The sequence below is a fragment of the Triticum urartu genome, chromosome 5A (genome assembly GCF_056163025.1).
Source record: "Triticum urartu cultivar PI428250 chromosome 5A, HENAU_Tu73, whole genome shotgun sequence".
NCBI classification, from domain to species: Eukaryota; Viridiplantae; Streptophyta; class Magnoliopsida; order Poales; family Poaceae; genus Triticum; species Triticum urartu.
In genome coordinates this window covers 117,845,549-117,861,257 of record NC_141877.1, presented here as the reverse complement: position 1 = coordinate 117,861,257, position 15,709 = coordinate 117,845,549, and the positions used below count along the sequence as shown (strand labels likewise).

At 48.9% G+C, this 15,709-nt stretch overlaps 3 protein-coding genes across 4 annotated transcripts; 1 reads left to right on the top strand and 2 right to left on the bottom strand.

Annotated features, from left to right (window-relative positions):
* Positions 1 to 4,138: 4,138 nt before the first annotated feature.
* LOC147970513 (uncharacterized) lies at positions 4,139 to 5,222 on the bottom strand. Its single transcript, XM_087525649.1, has one exon. The coding sequence runs from the start codon at positions 4,756 to 4,758 to the stop codon at positions 4,432 to 4,434; it is 327 nt and encodes a 108-aa protein (XP_087381775.1). The 5' UTR covers positions 4,759 to 5,222; the 3' UTR covers positions 4,139 to 4,431.
* An 808-nt stretch (positions 5,223 to 6,030) lies between these two features.
* Positions 6,031 to 6,903, top strand: LOC125508103 (uncharacterized). The gene has a single exon (XM_048672691.2). The coding sequence runs from the start codon at positions 6,139 to 6,141 to the stop codon at positions 6,652 to 6,654; it is 516 nt and encodes a 171-aa protein (XP_048528648.1). The 5' UTR covers positions 6,031 to 6,138; the 3' UTR covers positions 6,655 to 6,903.
* Positions 6,904 to 7,255: 352 nt separating this feature from the next.
* On the bottom strand, positions 7,256 to 15,106 carry LOC125508102 (UNC93-like protein 3). 2 transcript variants are annotated; one of them, XM_048672688.2, is made up of 10 exons: positions 14,733 to 15,106; positions 14,453 to 14,616; positions 9,791 to 9,854; positions 9,600 to 9,713; positions 9,390 to 9,434; positions 9,046 to 9,281; positions 8,874 to 8,964; positions 8,533 to 8,645; positions 8,321 to 8,444; positions 7,256 to 7,801 (listed from the first exon to the last, which is right to left on the bottom strand). In XM_048672688.2, the coding sequence occupies exons 1-10, from the start codon at positions 14,955 to 14,957 to the stop codon at positions 7,619 to 7,621; spliced, it is 1,359 nt and encodes a 452-aa protein (XP_048528645.1). In that variant the 5' UTR covers positions 14,958 to 15,106; the 3' UTR covers positions 7,256 to 7,618. The 2 variants fall into 2 exon arrangements, with proteins under 2 accessions (XP_048528645.1, XP_048528646.1); XM_048672689.2 differs by lacking the exons at positions 14,453 to 14,616; positions 14,733 to 15,106 and adding exons at positions 10,612 to 10,775; positions 10,854 to 11,324.
* Between the last annotated feature and the right edge of the window lie 603 nt (positions 15,107 to 15,709).

Sequence of the window (15,709 nt, the reverse complement as noted above, 5' to 3'; positions counted from 1 at the left end):
CCCCGGGAGCCGTGCCGACTTGTGGGGGATCGGTCCCCCCTCCACCAGGTCGTCGAGGTCGTCCTGGGTGATTGTCGAGCGGATCTAGTTGCCCTGGATCCAGCCCACCGGCAGGCTGGATCTCGACGAGGATCCACCCCGGCTGGTCCGCTTGCCCTTCGCCTTCGCCGTCGCCTTCTTCGCACTTTCCAGCGCCACCGTCTTCTCCTTCCCCATGGCGATGGGTCGAGCTCGAGCGAAGGTCCGGCGACGAAGGCGGAAGCGAGCGTGGCGGAGAGATCGGGGGAAGAAGAAGAGAGAATGAGAGCGCACGGGGCAGAGGCCTAGTCCGGTACCTTTTATAAGGTCGTTCCCCGAGTGACTGACTGGTGGACCCATACGATCTAAACAAATCCCACAATAGTCGCGCGCGCAGTATGTGGCGAAAAAGGTGGCATGGAGATCGAGGAGACTTGCCTAATCCGTCCCGATAACCGCGGTTCCGCCCGCCTGGTGAACTTCCCAAAATTCGAATCCCGCATAATCCACGGAGGGCAGAGCAACTTGCCAGACTGAAGACAAACACCCTCTACGTTATCATTCGGAATTCTACCGTGAAAATTCACTCGACAAAAACCAAGAATGGACCAAGGCGACTGAGAAAGGAGTCGACGCCGTCCCCTCAACTCACTGTTCCAGAACAAGATATACTCATAGCACAAAGAATGGGTCAGAAGTGTTCCCAACTCCTTCCTCACTCAAACCCTGATCCATTCGGGGGCTAATAATGAAGCTATGTACCTAGGGTAGGGTCATGGATCTGTCCAACATACCCTCCCCAAGGACATCTCTACAAAGAATCAGAAGCAGTCGAAGAGAAACCATCATCCGCTCGACCATGAAGATGTGCTCACTCGACCACCTTGAAGACACTCGAGCACCAGGAGATGAGAAACCTTTCACTCTGCAACGGTCAGGATTTAAATCATAGCTTTATGAGCATTTACAGCACTTTACTTCAGACGTTACCTATAACGTTCCCCTTTATGGGCATTGAACCCTGTGTAGCGGAGGGGAGTTGTGGTGCTGGCGCACTCTATATAAGCCACCCCCTCCTCTGGGACAGGGGTTCGCACTTTCTGTAATTCACACACATATATTCAGTCGACCGCCTCTGGGCTCCGAGACGTAGGGTTGTTACTTCCTCCGAGAAGGGCCTGAACTCGTAAACTCGTGTGTACAACTCCTCCATAGCTAGGATCTTGCCTCTACATTCCTACCCCCCTATTCTACTGTCAGTCTTAGAACCACGACACCCCCCGCTCAAGGTGTCTAGCGATATCGCTAATCATCAGGGGCTACTGCCCGGTACCACTCTTGGTGATTACGTGGGTGATGATGTACAATTTGAAATTGCTGAGGTAGTAGGGGAATTTAGATATGAGCACGGGAAGCCTCTCGTCAAACCTGACCAGCTCCCGCATCTACCAACGATGATGCGAAGATTGCATGACTAGTACTTGGAAACCTGCAGGAAGTCTGGGACCGACAGTATGATGCTGGGAATTAAAGATGAGCACGACTTCATTGGAGTCGACCTGATGCATGTTGAATTTGTAAAATTATTTCAGTTATTCAATCAACATGCCCTTCACAAACAACTCATAACTTGCTATTGTCTGTAAGTATTAGTTCTATAATTAAGTCTCTAGATCAGCTCGTTCATTGCATGTATATATAATTATCCTCACTATAGATATTATGCAGATTGAAGATCGTCGAATGCAAAAGAGGACAAATCTATGGCACTGGGTTTATTAGCCCAAATACTGTAAATGAATGGACAGTACAAAAGAGATCCGAAGATACTGAGGAAAACTTGCTAAAAGCGTTCCTTCGACATCAAAACAAAAGGGAAATACTCTTTCCTTACAACTTCCAGTGAGTGTTACTGTCTTGTGCATATTCGGTTTCGCTTACTCGAGGTTAAGTGTAATTGATGAGTTATGCATGCGCAAGTTTACTTTATTCTGCTATCCATAAAGCTTGACGGGGCAGTAGTAACTGTCTTAGACTCGAGACGTAAAGAGCAAAAGGAGTGGGCGAACATGAGTGAAATGCTCCAGAGGTAAGTTCAATCATTATCGCACCATATCGGCAACTTTCGTTCCTTTCCTGATATCAACTAATCATTTTCTTTGTCGGGCAGGGTTTGAAAAACGTTCACCGGAATGGCCCCGGGTTTGAAGAAGGAGCTGCAATTTAAACAACCCAAAGTAAGTAGTACTAACTAATTCCGTGCATCTCTCATTGATTCTAGTTTCATCAATACCATTATCATGCTTGATTATCAGTTTGATTGAACTCTATTCTCGTAAAGTGCTTGTAGCAGGCACCCGGGAATAATTTATGTGGATACTACGTTTGCAAGTTCATTCGCAACTCGACCCTTGAGCGGGGCATAACTTCAAAATAATTTGAAGTACGTAAACAATATTCACAATTCTTTTTTATTACCATCAATTGTGTTGAGTTTCATTCATATATATGTATTGACCCCCTTCTTTAAATTAGATCTGGCAGATGTGGGATGAACTCCTACTACATGATCGCATACGAGCAATTCAAGAGGAATTGGCGGGATTCTTTCTTTGACCACGTCATACCTAAAGACGAAGAATACCATATGGAATTGCAAATGGATCTTAGGTAGATGATGTTAGGGATTGTAAGAGATGTTATATTGTATATATGTAGTAGCATCGGATAGATATACGAAAACTTGTTGTTCGACCAAGCACGGAGAAAGAGAGGTCACTTCTCTCTATATATGTTCATGACGATGTTGTGTAATTAATGGTTCCTTCATTTGCTTACTAGCTAGCGTCGAGTTCTTTCTATATGTAGTAGCTACCGTTGATCAAGCACGGGGAAAAAGATGTCACTTTCTCTCTATATGTAGTAGCTAACTAACACAATATGAAACCTCTAAACCCTCCAAAAACCCCTAAACCCCCCTCCCCCCTTCAAAAAAAACACAGCGCTTGGAAGCTGCTGACGCGTGGCTGTCTTTTAATCCGGTCGGTGTTATCAATCGGGACTAAAGGTCCTCCTGCCTGAGCGCCCCACATCGGCCACGTGGATCTTCTTTAGTCCCGGTTCGTAAGCCAAGCGGACTAAAAGTAATGGGCATTAGTCCCGATCGTTTTGTCCCAGTTGCAGAATCGGGACTAAAGACCCTCTGGAATCAGGACTAGTGCCCTTTTTTCTATTAGTGTTTCCAGTCTTTAAGGCATGCTAATGTGTGAAATGAAAATTGGGCTTTTTGTCCAACTGGGCATGATCACTTCTGTAGGCTGGGTTTAGCCCTAGGTCACGCTAGGGGAATTTCTAAGCCTATAAAATCGTCTGATCGATCCTACCTTCTCATGGGAATGATATGTTCGCTCGGTTTACACCCGAGATCGAATCGTCAGATTATTATTGGAGTCCATTTTTATTACCATTTATCATGTTTTATTTAATTAATAATATGTCTTAACAATATTGTATTTGTTTCCGTATTTGGACATATTACAGTGTCGGCCACGTGGATTCATTAATAGAGCATCATTTGTTGGATCTAAGAGAATTAAATGGCTCTTGTTACTTTGAGACCAACTTCAAATTTCTCGTGGAAGGACTAGTATGGATGGACATGAAACGAAATCGCTATCATAGATGGACATAAAAGAAACTATTTTCTTCGTTTTCGGAGGAAGAGTGATACTACCAAGCAATTAAGAGCACTGCACAAAACAGCAACCCTTTTCCTAGGTACTCCCCGTATCCCATCTATATAGGGCCTAATGCATTCTTCGAGACTAACTTTGATCATATGTTAAAACGGTAAAATATAAAATGCAAGTTACATGAAGCACACCGTTAAATTCGTACACTTGAAGCACACCGTTAAATTCGTACGTGACAATGATATAATTTTTACATTATACAACTCATATACTATTAATCTTAGCAATAGTTAGACAATCTCGAAAAACACATTAGAGCAACTCCAACGGGCCGACCTAAACAGACAAAAAACGGACACGGATGTCCGCTTCCACATTTGGGTCGGCGCGTGCGCCCAACGCTGACCTGAACCCATTTTGACGGTGCAAAAACAAAAAATAAACGCATGCATATTAAAAAAGAGAAACAACATTAATGAAACATTAAAGCCGACCACGAAGGCCGGCGAGAGTCCACGCGTCCACATTTGCATTTAAAATATTAAAACAGCCTACTACGAGGCAGCGCGCTGCCCTAGACGTTGTCATCGTCGTCCTCGGGGTCCGTCAGGTCGATGAGCGTCGGTGCCGGCCCGGCCCAGGCGAACGTCGTGTTCCAGAGCGCCGTCATGTCGGGTTATGCCGGCGCAGGCTATGCCGGCGCGGGGGGGTGTGCGGCTGCCTATGCAGCAGCGGCCTGGCGCGCCTCCTCCTCGGCCTCGCGCTGCTCCTCCTCGAGGTCGCGCTCGAACATCTCGAGGTACTCGTCGTCGCGGTGCTCCTCGGCCACCCTGATCTTGCGCCATTGCTCGAGGTACGCCTGCTCCTGCGCCGGTGTCGCTCCCATCCAGACCGGCGGCGCGCGTACCCACTCGCGCACTACTCCCGTCCAGGAGTAGCGCTCGATGGGGGACGGCTCCCGCTCCGGCTCCGGCTTGATGGGGGACGGCGGGGCCATCGGCGGCACCACGCTGTCGTCCGTCGCGAAGAGGGCAAGTACCCGCGCCATTGCCGCCTCGTACCGAGCCTCCTCTTCCGCCTCCGCCCTGCGCCGCTCGTCCTCCTCGCTCTCCCGGTAGACGGCCGCAAGGGCCGCCTGGTAGGCGTCCTCCGCCGCCTGGTCCTCCTCGCGAACGACGCGAGCCGGTGGCGGCGACCTCCGGTCGACCTCGCGCACGCCCCGTCGCCTCGCCTCCTCGTGCTTGAAGGCGAACCACCTCGCCCAGTTGAGCGAGTCGGTTGCGTAGGCGGGGTCGCGGCGTTGCTCCGGCGTCAGCAGCGCCCGCCGGCGCCGCACCTCCTCCGCGTGAGCACGAGCCGTCCGCGGCGCCGCCGGCACTGGGATCCTATCTGGATCCAGATGACAGTCGTGCGGCAGCGTCACGTCGGGATACGGCAGAGACTGGCGGTGCTGTCAGTGCCACTCCGCCTCGTGCATTGGCACGTTCACGCGCTGCCTCTGCTGGCGAGGCGCCGGCGCCGGCGGAGGCGGGAGGAACTCTGAGGGGAAAGGGTGGCGGGGGACTTGCCCTTGGCCCTGCTGCCGCTGGCGCCGGAGAAGAGGCCCATCTCGCTGTGGTTGTGGTGGCTAGGGTTTGCTGGCGACGAGGGAGCAAAGGATGGCGGATGTGGACGGCGAGTTTGGATGAGGACGGCCCCACCGCACGGCCGGCTTAAAAAAGGACGAGCGCCGTCGCTGACACGTGGGTCCGTCTTCATAAATTAAGTTGACCGCGTGGGCGCGGACGCGGACGCGACGCAGACGTGATTTGGCTTTGGGTCAGCGCGTTAGACCGCCACTTTTGTCCGCGCCGATCCAAACGAACACAGACGGACGAAGGACGAAATAGGTGGGCCCTTTGGAGTTGCTCTTAGGCCTATATATATGGATGGGAGTAGCATTTTGGCTCGGTTTATGTCTCTAAGATGGATCGAGTAATCGAGAAGGAACGCATAGCAAAAGCAGAGACAATCGAAGAAGACGAAGGTGGAACGGGGACCGGCTCTTTGCATGCATGCGTACGTGCCACTTGTTCGTGTCCGGGCGGGGTCCTAGATCTCGCAAAATGCCCGCATACGTGTCCGCCGATCCATGCCGTCTCGTGGATCCTTTGGCTCTTTTCTGCTGGATGATTTGGCCGGTGCGCGCATGCCATGCAAAGGTGGCATGAACAAAAGCTGAGAGGTGTCACTGTAGCTGGTCACCGTGCCGGTCACGGGCTCGCAAAGGCGATGGACACGCGTCCGGCGTCGGCTCGCTCGCCGGGCCTATAAATCCTCTACTACGTCTGCCACACACTCACACAGCCAAGTGTGAGACACATACAAAGCAAGTGACCTGAGTCAGCTGTGAGCCTGTGAGCAGCTAGCTAGCCACTGAGCGGCGACGATGAGGGCAACTGCCTTCTCGCTGTGCTTGCTCTTGGCCCTCGTCGCGGCAAATGTTGCTGGCCTCGCCGTCGCTGGGAGGGCGCCGGAGCTGAAGCATGAACCCAGCCTAGAGCCCAAGCCTACGCCACAGCCTGACCCCAAACCAGACCCGCAGACCGACCCTAAACTCGCGCCGAAACCTGACCCGACACCCAAGCCCGACCCTAAACTAACGCCAAAACCTGACCCGAAACCAGACCCACAGCCAGACCCAAAACCGGAACCGAAACCTGACCCAGCACCCAAGCCCGACCCTAAACCGGCGCCGAAACCTGACCCAGCACCCAAGCCCGACCCCAAACCAGACCCGCAGCCCGACCCTAAACCGGCGCCAAAGCCTGACCCCAAGCCCACGCCCGACCCGAAGCCTGCCCCGGGCCCCGGCCCGAAGCCCGACCCCAGACCCCAGCCGCCGGAACAGTCGTCCTCGCAGCCGAAGCAGCCGCCACGTTCGCCGTCAGGCTACTTCAACTGACGGGAGGGAGGCTCGTCAGCAGCCGCTTGGTAATGGAGAATTAGCCTGCCTGCATTTGCATGGGTGTTGGTGCTTAAGTTGTCTCCGGTAATGGTTAGTAATGTATTGCATGTGTTCCCTCCGTCTCTGTACGTGTTGTCTCCAGTTTGTTCGTGTGAGCCATCTTTGCGTCAGTGTGTCTCCCGTGTGATGTACCATGAATAAACAGAGGAACATGTATCCCACTTGATTTTCTGGGTGTTGCTCTCATTCCTTCTCTAGTACCACTCCTTTAATTTCATCTGTGTTGCAATGCTATTGTGTTCCTTCAACTATGCGTATTGCGTAGTGTTCCATAATATTTGTAGCTACTGGGAAATGGAAAGACAGGGCACTTGACAAACATCAAATTTCAGAACTTAATTCCTCAAACGAAAAGGAAAAACAGAACTTACCAACAGTTTCAGTTAGAACTTGGGCCTGTTTGCTTGGGCCGATATCGGGTCAGTCAGATTATTCTGCAGGTTCCCCGCAAAAAAGGAAGACTATTTTGCAGGTGGATCATGGCCCATATGGAAAGACAGAGAAAGATATAGGTTACCCCAACACAAAATATCATCACTTGTTTGAATGAAATGTTGCCTCTTATATAAATTATAATTATAATGGAGTATGTGGTTCCTGTAACAAGACACGGTCATGGGCAATAACAGGGGATTGAAAAGTGGCAGGAAACGAAATGCAAGGCCGACTCTCACTTCCCACATTTTGCCTGCAACCTCTTCACTTCAGACCTCCAGCAAACAATGTCTGACATGAATAGCATGATGTGCACGTTGCCATGGCGTCGCGTCGTGATGGATGATGATGCTCTTCCTTCTCAGTTTCATATCACAGGTCAATACACCAGTGTGGTTGTACATGCTGTTGGTCACTAACCATGTGGTGACGACGACACCGTCTGCACACCGAAATAGGATTTGCCTCATGCTCTGATGCTTGATGGCTTCTCGACAACAAGGGTAAGTAACAGGAACAAGCCAAAGGAGATGACGAGTGATGTGGCCATCAAGATAAGCATTGCTTGTAGTGTGATGCTTGGGCTCAAGAAGAAGATGACTGCGATGGCACCTGATTGCCAAACCTTCAACTGTGCAAAAGCTGCTTCCTGCATTTGTCATTTTTCAAGACAAGCTTAGTATTTATTTAAGATAACTTAGTTGTATCAGTAAATAGAACGTGTCAAATTATACATTTCGTCATTAACACAAGGTCCACAGCAAATGAAATCAAAGCATTACACCGCTGGCATTTATTTAAGATGAAGCAGCCATCGATATCTTTTCACTGAAGGTGAGGTAATAACCGGAAACACAAAATTAAGTGTTTTTGCTATTATATAGATCCACACCTTTTTTTGTAGCGCACAGATGAACATATTTATCAATGAAATTTTACAGGTATGTACACCACATCTTGGTGTATATATGATTTTTTTTATTCTGAAACGTTGAGATATGAATTTTCATTTTTCTGAAAATACCTGCCAACAATAGACCCACGAGCCAAACCACTGCACTTGGATAAGAAACTAAGAATACCCTAATAAAACAAGATCCGTACATAAGGAAAACTAGGATGTATCTGTACAAGGAACACTAGAGAAAACAAACCATAGTATGATTACCTTGACATCCTCGAACAGCAATCCAAGTAATGCGCTTAACTGTGTGTTCAAGACTCCGTCACCAACACCCCATAAGGCACCTATAAATAGTGGAATCGCTGCACCAAGTAGCCCCTCCATTGGACTGCAAGCAAGATAACAATGAGTAGACTGCAATAGCAATGATACGGGAAGAGTAGCACAGCAAACAAGGACAACTTAAAAAATCAAACCTGTAAAAAAGAAGCAACCAGAACAGGACCACAGCCTGAACGATAGCTCCAACTGACACTATAAATGTAGCTGAATGAAGCCCAGAGGTAAAACGTCCAGCAACCAATGAACACTGCAATGTCAAGCGAGCTTCAATCAACTAAACATACAGTATGGTCTTTCCAGCAGTTTAGAATGATGTGTATAAACTGTAAATAAATGGAAGATGATATGTTTTTATACAGTTGTCTGTTTAAGTTGTGGACTTAGCTATTTTCTAAACCTGAAGCAACAGCAGATGAAAACAGGAACACAAACTGGTACTGGATAATGTTAACACCAAGTTAATAGTTTCACTTACAACTACATCAGATGCGCCATAAATTGCCATGGCGCCACCAACTCCAGATATGCCAAGCACAGGTGTCACAATACTCTTTGTGAATACAGCCCTAAGAAAACCACATCCTGTTAGAAAAGGCACAGAAAGAGCTGAACCACCATCAATGCTGAAAAGATTATCCATTACTTACCATACAAATGCCTGCTGTAAACCTGAATATGCGATAAGAGGGATCAGAAGAATCATCCTACGGTCCTTGAGAGGGGCAACAATATACTTCAACATAGATCCAAATGAGGAGTGTGTCGAAGCATTATCTCGTTTCTCATCCCTTTTGGACAGTAAACACATCAATACAATGCCGATAATCATGCATCCAAGGAACACAACAAACAGCAGATTTTTTCCTGTTACACTTCCTCCATCCTGAAGTGATATGAAGATGATAGGATCAAACACACATGATGTGCAAGTAAAATGGCAGTCCACAAGATGCTCATAAGACACTGAAAGGATCCAAATTGAGATGCTAACCTTTCCATTTCTCAGTAGAGCAAGTGAGATCAAATTCCCAATGACCTACACAATTCAAACGTAATTGAAGTCGTTATGTCAGAGACCATTGTACCCTTGTAGCTGCACAGGGTATGTGCCTATGTGCAGAAAGTAATAGAAACTACACTCTGAGGTATGAACAACTGCTAAAGTAGCTCTATGCATGTTTTAATAGTAAATAGCTTGTACCTGTGTGCTAGCGAACACACCCCAGAATTCTCCATTAAAGCTTCCTAAAGTTGGACCGTCGGGCAAATTGTTGTCTCTTGCATGACTGAGGGCAGCAGAAGTAAGATATGTGCCCTGCATTGCGAACGGGTATGTACGTTAACCAGACATAAATGGGTACTAAATACTTTATTGGAAAGCAAAATTATTACCTGCCCAACCCAAATGATTGATGCGGTAAAACCCAGGTACAGTGAAGCTGGTACCATTGTGTACCTGATAATTTGTTGTTCAAGTTAACATCAAAGGCGTCTCATTATTGCAGATTGTTGAATTTACTGAACTTGAAAATAAATACAAACTGGCATATCACACAGCCATTTTTTTACCGGATTATGAACACATCAAATAGGGCCAAAGGCCATTCGTGATTAATACGAGGTTTTTACCAACATACACTTCACCGAATTAGCTATTTGGGTTAGTTGAGATTTTTTTAACTCCAGCTAAACAGGGCATCGGCTCATTGTGTTGTTTGAAATATAGAATAAATTGTATGCACAATGTACGACCTAGTAAACTGGGCCTCTACCTGATGCAAGAACTAAGGTTCTGGTCCAAGATCAGCACGTCAACTAATTAGGCTGCAGCTGAAGTTCAGCCCTGACGAATCCAGGAACTAAATGAGCACGGAAATAATTTGAATCCATGATCTTAATAACAAGGCCAAAGAGCCTAAACTTCTCACAATTCAAGTAGCAATCAGGGGGGAGATTGCAGCCCATAAAAATCGATTGGCTATAATCAACGTCTCAACTACGAACAAAAATCACATGACGAGACAACAAATTATCGAATAAAATTGACACTCTGTCTAACTTAACTGAACTTCTTTCAGGGGAATGAACATTGTCTAGGCAGGCATTCTATCAAGCAGGGACCAAGCATTCAAACCAAACACTGCTATACAGACCAGCGAGGCACTATCATGTCAGAGAGTCTGTCCGACTGTGCGCCTCGTGACGATACGCACCATGTCGGGACCAGGTTGGCGAGGATGAAGAGCAGATAGCCGCTGGTGCCGATGACGAGCGCGCGGCTGGCGCCCAGCCACCTGACCACAGGCGACGCCGCGACCGCGAAGAGCGTGAAGGAGGTGTAAAGCACCCCCATGGAGACGGTGCCCAGGTCGCCCTCCTGCAGCCAGGACCCACATCAGGATCGAACCGAGCGAGATCGACGCGGGGAAAGAGGGAGGGAGGTGCGCGTACGTACGTCGTTGACGGTGCTCTGGAGGTTCTGGGCGGCGCTGTAGGCGGAGAACAAGCACACGAACGCGGCGGAGAGGACGTGCACGTCGGCGGCGTGGCTCCTCGGAGCGGGCGCGGCCAGGAGCGGCGCCGCCGCCTCCTCCTCGTCGTCGCGGCGGGTGTCCATCGCGGGAGGCTTCTAGAAGCAGCGCGAGGGGAGGGGAGGCGTGGGAGCTGGGCGCGACAGTGGCGCGTCTAGAAGCTTTTTATGCTGCGGTCGCTCCTTTGTTACCGAGGAGAGGAGAAGGCGGCCGGCGAGCCAGCGAGCGGACTGCGGAGAGAACTAGGCGTCGCGTGGGCCCGCATGGCAGCGGCTCGTCTTGCTAGCCGTAGACCGTGGCTGCCGGGAACTACTTGGCCGTGCGCGCCTGCCATCTTGCTGCCGTTTTCTTGGCCGTGTGCCGTTTTTGTTCTGATCTTTCCGGCGATCGCTGTCTTTGCATTGTTGGTGTATCTGCCGTCTGTTGACAAAGATTTTTTTTATCGATGCCATGTGAATGTAGGGGAGATACACGTGGAGCTAGAGGATCTGCCTGTCTGGAAGTAACCCCACTTCACTATCACCACAAAACTCAAATCATCCAAATTATCTACTTCCTCCGTTCGAAATTTAATGCTACAGTACATCCATTCAAGCAAGCGACAACTAATTTCAGACGAAGGAAGTAAGGGGATGTTTGTTTTCAGGGATTTTTTTGTGTAGGGACTAGAAAAAATCCCTCTTAGAGATTTTTTTTACCAAATGGAAGGGACTTTTGAGAAACTAAACTAGGCATTTGGGACTAAATGAAGAAGACTTTTAAGGAAAGTCTTTTTTTAGACTTTTTGGGACTTTTTCAACAATGGCCCTCCATGCATCCATTGGCCCGCCACCCCATTGTGTTGTTTAATTATTATTATTCTATATACTAGGGGCAACATGATCATTTAATAACCTCTATAAAGGGACTAGGGACTTTTTAATCTTTGGAAACGACTTTTTAAAAACTAGAGACTTTTTAGTTGGGACTAAAAAATCCTAGAATTTGTGAACCAAACAGGACCTAATACTCAACTTGAGACCATGGGTGCATGGCAGGCCGTACAGCCAACTTAATGGTCCAACTTTTTCCCCTAAACAAACTTATAATGGTCCAATTTAGGATGGTGACACGGATCCATCGACAGCATCGTAACCCTGCTTTGCTTAGGTTAATCGCTCCGCCCGCCGTGTCTTAGCTTAAGATCCACGGTGCACTTATATAAGCACATAAGGCATTCAGTTCCTGGCCTGCACACCTTGTTGGTATCCTGCTTGGAGCTTCTGCAAGGTGACGACTGACGGCGACGGTGGTTGGAACTTGCTACGTATCCAATGCTGCCGCCGATGGACATAGAGCTTTTGTCTATTTACGTACATATCCAGTTGCTGTTTGGGTAATCCTCGTATGCCTAGTCCAACGGTTCCACTTGTCAGGTGGCACGTCTGATCGGATCTTTAAAAAAAAAAGTGGGGGCAGGCGCGCATGGCTGCTGCCGACCAAGCTGTTCTGTTCCAAGACTCCAACTACAACCGGACAAGCGCAGGCCGAAAATATCCGCTAGTTATTCGGCATCCATCTCGATATGAAATGAGCCAAAATGTTACAAGATTAAAACCAAAATTGGGTGTGTATATTTTCTTTACAAAAATGAGTGAAGTACAAACTCTCATTTTTCTCAAAAAAAGGTGATCAACTTCTGCCTCTGCAACCCGCAAAAAAAACGTGGTTGATGCATACATCCATTTATTATTAATTATTCAACAATATCAAGTAAATTCAAGCATCGATGTCGAACAAATTAGTTTACAAAAAGAAAAAAAAGTGAAACTCAAGGCATCCAAAAAAGACCTATCTTGCAACGGTATCTTCACAATTCCACCATAGACCCTATGACTTGTGACAAAACAACATCAAGTCTGCTACGCTCACATAGAGCCTTGTATAAGAGAACACCGCGTGTGTGTCTGTTGGACATGTTCAACCAAATGTCGAACTTGGGATTTTCATCTCTGAAGCAAAGTTTCGAGCCAGCACCTTCAACAAGAACATGAACCATGGACGTTGATGTTGCCTGGTCAAGCCAAGGGCAAGATCATCGGTTTCCATCCAGAGTACACGATGGCTTGCTAGCCGGACCCGGTGTTGAGAGAGCCTGAATCCCATCCAAACCTCTAGAGAACAAGTCGGAAGCAAGTTGAAGATCGTGGCTTTGATTCTAGGCACTGCCATAGCGTCGTTCATCCACGACGATTGGAGGGGAGCACTAGACGTAGGGTTACAGCTAGATCTGGCAGCTGATTCAACATTGAAAACTTTATGTGGTTTGTAGCATGACTAAAGCATCAAATGTGGCTCATCCATACCATCTGAATGCGATTAGTTCTACCTTTCCAATTTCATAGCTAGCAACAGAATGGTATTCCGATCGTATATATCTACACTATTGGAGTTATATTTAAACATTTTACATAGTTTTACCCATGTTTACACCAACTTGAGTTCTCATTGTACATTTCTCAACGGCAAGCCTTACATTCTTCGACAGAAGAACACGGACCACCATATGCACATCCTACACACTCATTTACGTAGGTGCATCTACTTAACACACGTCTAAACTATGAATACGATAAATAATGAAGAAAAAATACAAATCTCACAAAGACCATATACTAAGGCGCACTCGTTAGTTTGACCCGAGACGCTCCTCTCTTATCTTCTTCGGTTCAAACACTCGGATCTAGTGACTCTCTTGACCCTTGTAGGCCATGGTCCACCTTGTTGTTTTTCCTTATTTGTTATTTTCCTATTATTTTCATTTTCCATGTGTCGACTATCTACAGGGAGAAGGGCCAAGCCGAAGGAAAGAGAGAAGGGAAAGAGTTCACTGCCAATGTCGTTAAATTGTCTTCGGGCAGTTCCCTAAAAAACAATTGTCTTCAAACAGGAAAACCCTATGACCCGTGGACTTAGAGAGATGGTCGTGGGAAGGCGCCACCGGTAATGTTGGTGACAATAGCCGTCAACCCTCATTGTTCTTAGGCAGAGGTGGGCATGGGAAGGACCGGCGAGGCTGGTTGGTGTGGCTATCGTGTGGAGCTCCCAACCCTCATGTTTGTATTTGTTGACGTTTAGTTGCACATATCAAACATCTTTTTCCAGTGAGAATTGAGTTTTTTCACTCCCATTCAGAACAAACTGAAAATTGGCGTGCGGACCAGATTATGCAGCTACATTGGGGCGTGGCGTAGGGTCACACATTTCATTTTGCTTGCACGGCAACCACGAAAGGGACGTCGCCATAGTGGAAAGCAAATGCTGAGCCGGCAAGTTAGTAGATTTGTCATTTTACCACCTATCTGTTCCCCTATTTTGTACTGTACCCTACACCGCCAAATTCCACTGTCACTCGGACGAATCTTCGCCACACAGATTCAGTCAGCTCGAGATACGTCGGAACCGCCAGGAATATACTCTACCAAGGACGGAGAAATTACAGCAGAAGCAATCGGAGCTAGCGGCTTGGTGGTAGCGTACATACCAGGAGGGGGCGAGGTTGGCGGCGATGAAGAGGAGGTAGCCGGAGGTGCCGAGCACGAGCGCCCGCCTGGACCCCATCGCTCGCACCACCGGCGAACCCACGACCGAGAACGCCGTGAACGACGTGTACAGCAAGCCCAGCGATATCGAACCCAAATTGCCGTCCTGCGTGCGAGAGCCCGTGCGGCTGGCGCCAATCAGTCGTATCGCCACGCCACCGACGGTCACGTCCGAGCGTGCGTGGGTGCGCTGGGGAATTCTTGGGATGAGAGGATGCGTACCGTGTTGACGGTGCTCTGGAGGTTCTGGGCGGCGTGGTAGGCGAGGAAGACGAAGAAGAAGGCCAGGCTGAGGAGGTGCAGGTCGCGGGTCTGCGACGCTGTGCCTGCGCCGCGGCGGCCGTCGCCTGCGCCGCAGCGGCCGTCGCCGGCGCCGGAGACGAGGGGAGCCGCCTCCTCGTCGTCGTGGGACGCCGCGAGCTCGGGTCCGGTCGCTGTGGAGTCCATGGCGGCCGGCGTGGAGCGTCCGGCTAGCCTGATTGGGGGAGGAGTCAACTGCCGGATCCTTCGGTTTCGTGTGCGATGATTTGGGGAGGGAAGGGTATGAGCTTTTCAAATTCGCAACGTTCCAAGGGTGTCTGTGAATAAAGTCTGGAGTTGTGTTGCATAAGAAAAGACTAAGGACAAAAACTGGTAGCCTGTTAACTTCCAGATAATCTCACGGGCTTTTTAATAGGAAAATGTTTACAATCAACCGGATGATTTCTATCTCTCGTAAACCTCCTTCACAGCACGCCACGTGTCTCACAGGCCCACATGCCCACACGTCCTCCACCTTATCTCTTTGCCGAAGGATCTGATCTTTCCTGGAGCGCTTCTCTTCATCCCCATCTCTTCTCTGTTCCATCTTCTCCCTCTCTCTCTCTCACCCCTCAATCCCGTCCAACCCATCGCCGGAGCCATGCCGCCGGCGCCAACAACCTTCCTGCTCACCTTCTCTCCCTCCCGCGAAGCTCCAGCACAAATCCTAGGACCCATGTGAGAGATCCATCGCAGGGCATCGCTGCTCCAAAGGGGGGCGAGGGTACGGTGTGGCCACCGGAGCTGCAGAAGACAATGGTGTTGGAGGCGGGTCACCACTCGCCGCACATGCTGCAGTGGGGAGGTTGAGGAGAGGAGCATCACAACATCGGGCCTCGAGAGCTCTGTCGCCACCGTGTCTGCATCGCAGCATCGCCGTCGCCGGCTCGCCGCACTGT

What these genes read in the sequence shown, in the direction of transcription:
- LOC147970513 (XM_087525649.1), bottom strand. Translation starts at nt 4,758, where the DNA reads ATGGCGCGGGTACTTGCCCTCTTCGCGACGGACGACAGCGTGGTGCCG.
- LOC125508103 (XM_048672691.2), top strand. Translation starts at nt 6,139, where the DNA reads ATGAGGGCAACTGCCTTCTCGCTGTGCTTGCTCTTGGCCCTCGTCGCG.
- LOC125508102 (XM_048672688.2), bottom strand. Translation starts at nt 14,957, where the DNA reads ATGGACTCCACAGCGACCGGACCCGAGCTCGCGGCGTCCCACGACGAC. An exon ending in TCCAGAGCACCGTCAACACG is followed by an intron (nt 14,617 to 14,732) that starts GTACGCATCCTC and finishes TCTCGCACGCAG; the next exon opens with GACGGCAATTTGGGTTCGAT. An exon ending in TGGTTGCTTCTTTTTTACAG is followed by an intron (nt 8,445 to 8,532) that starts GTTTGATTTTTT and finishes TCTTGCTTGCAG; the next exon opens with TCCAATGGAGGGGCTACTTG.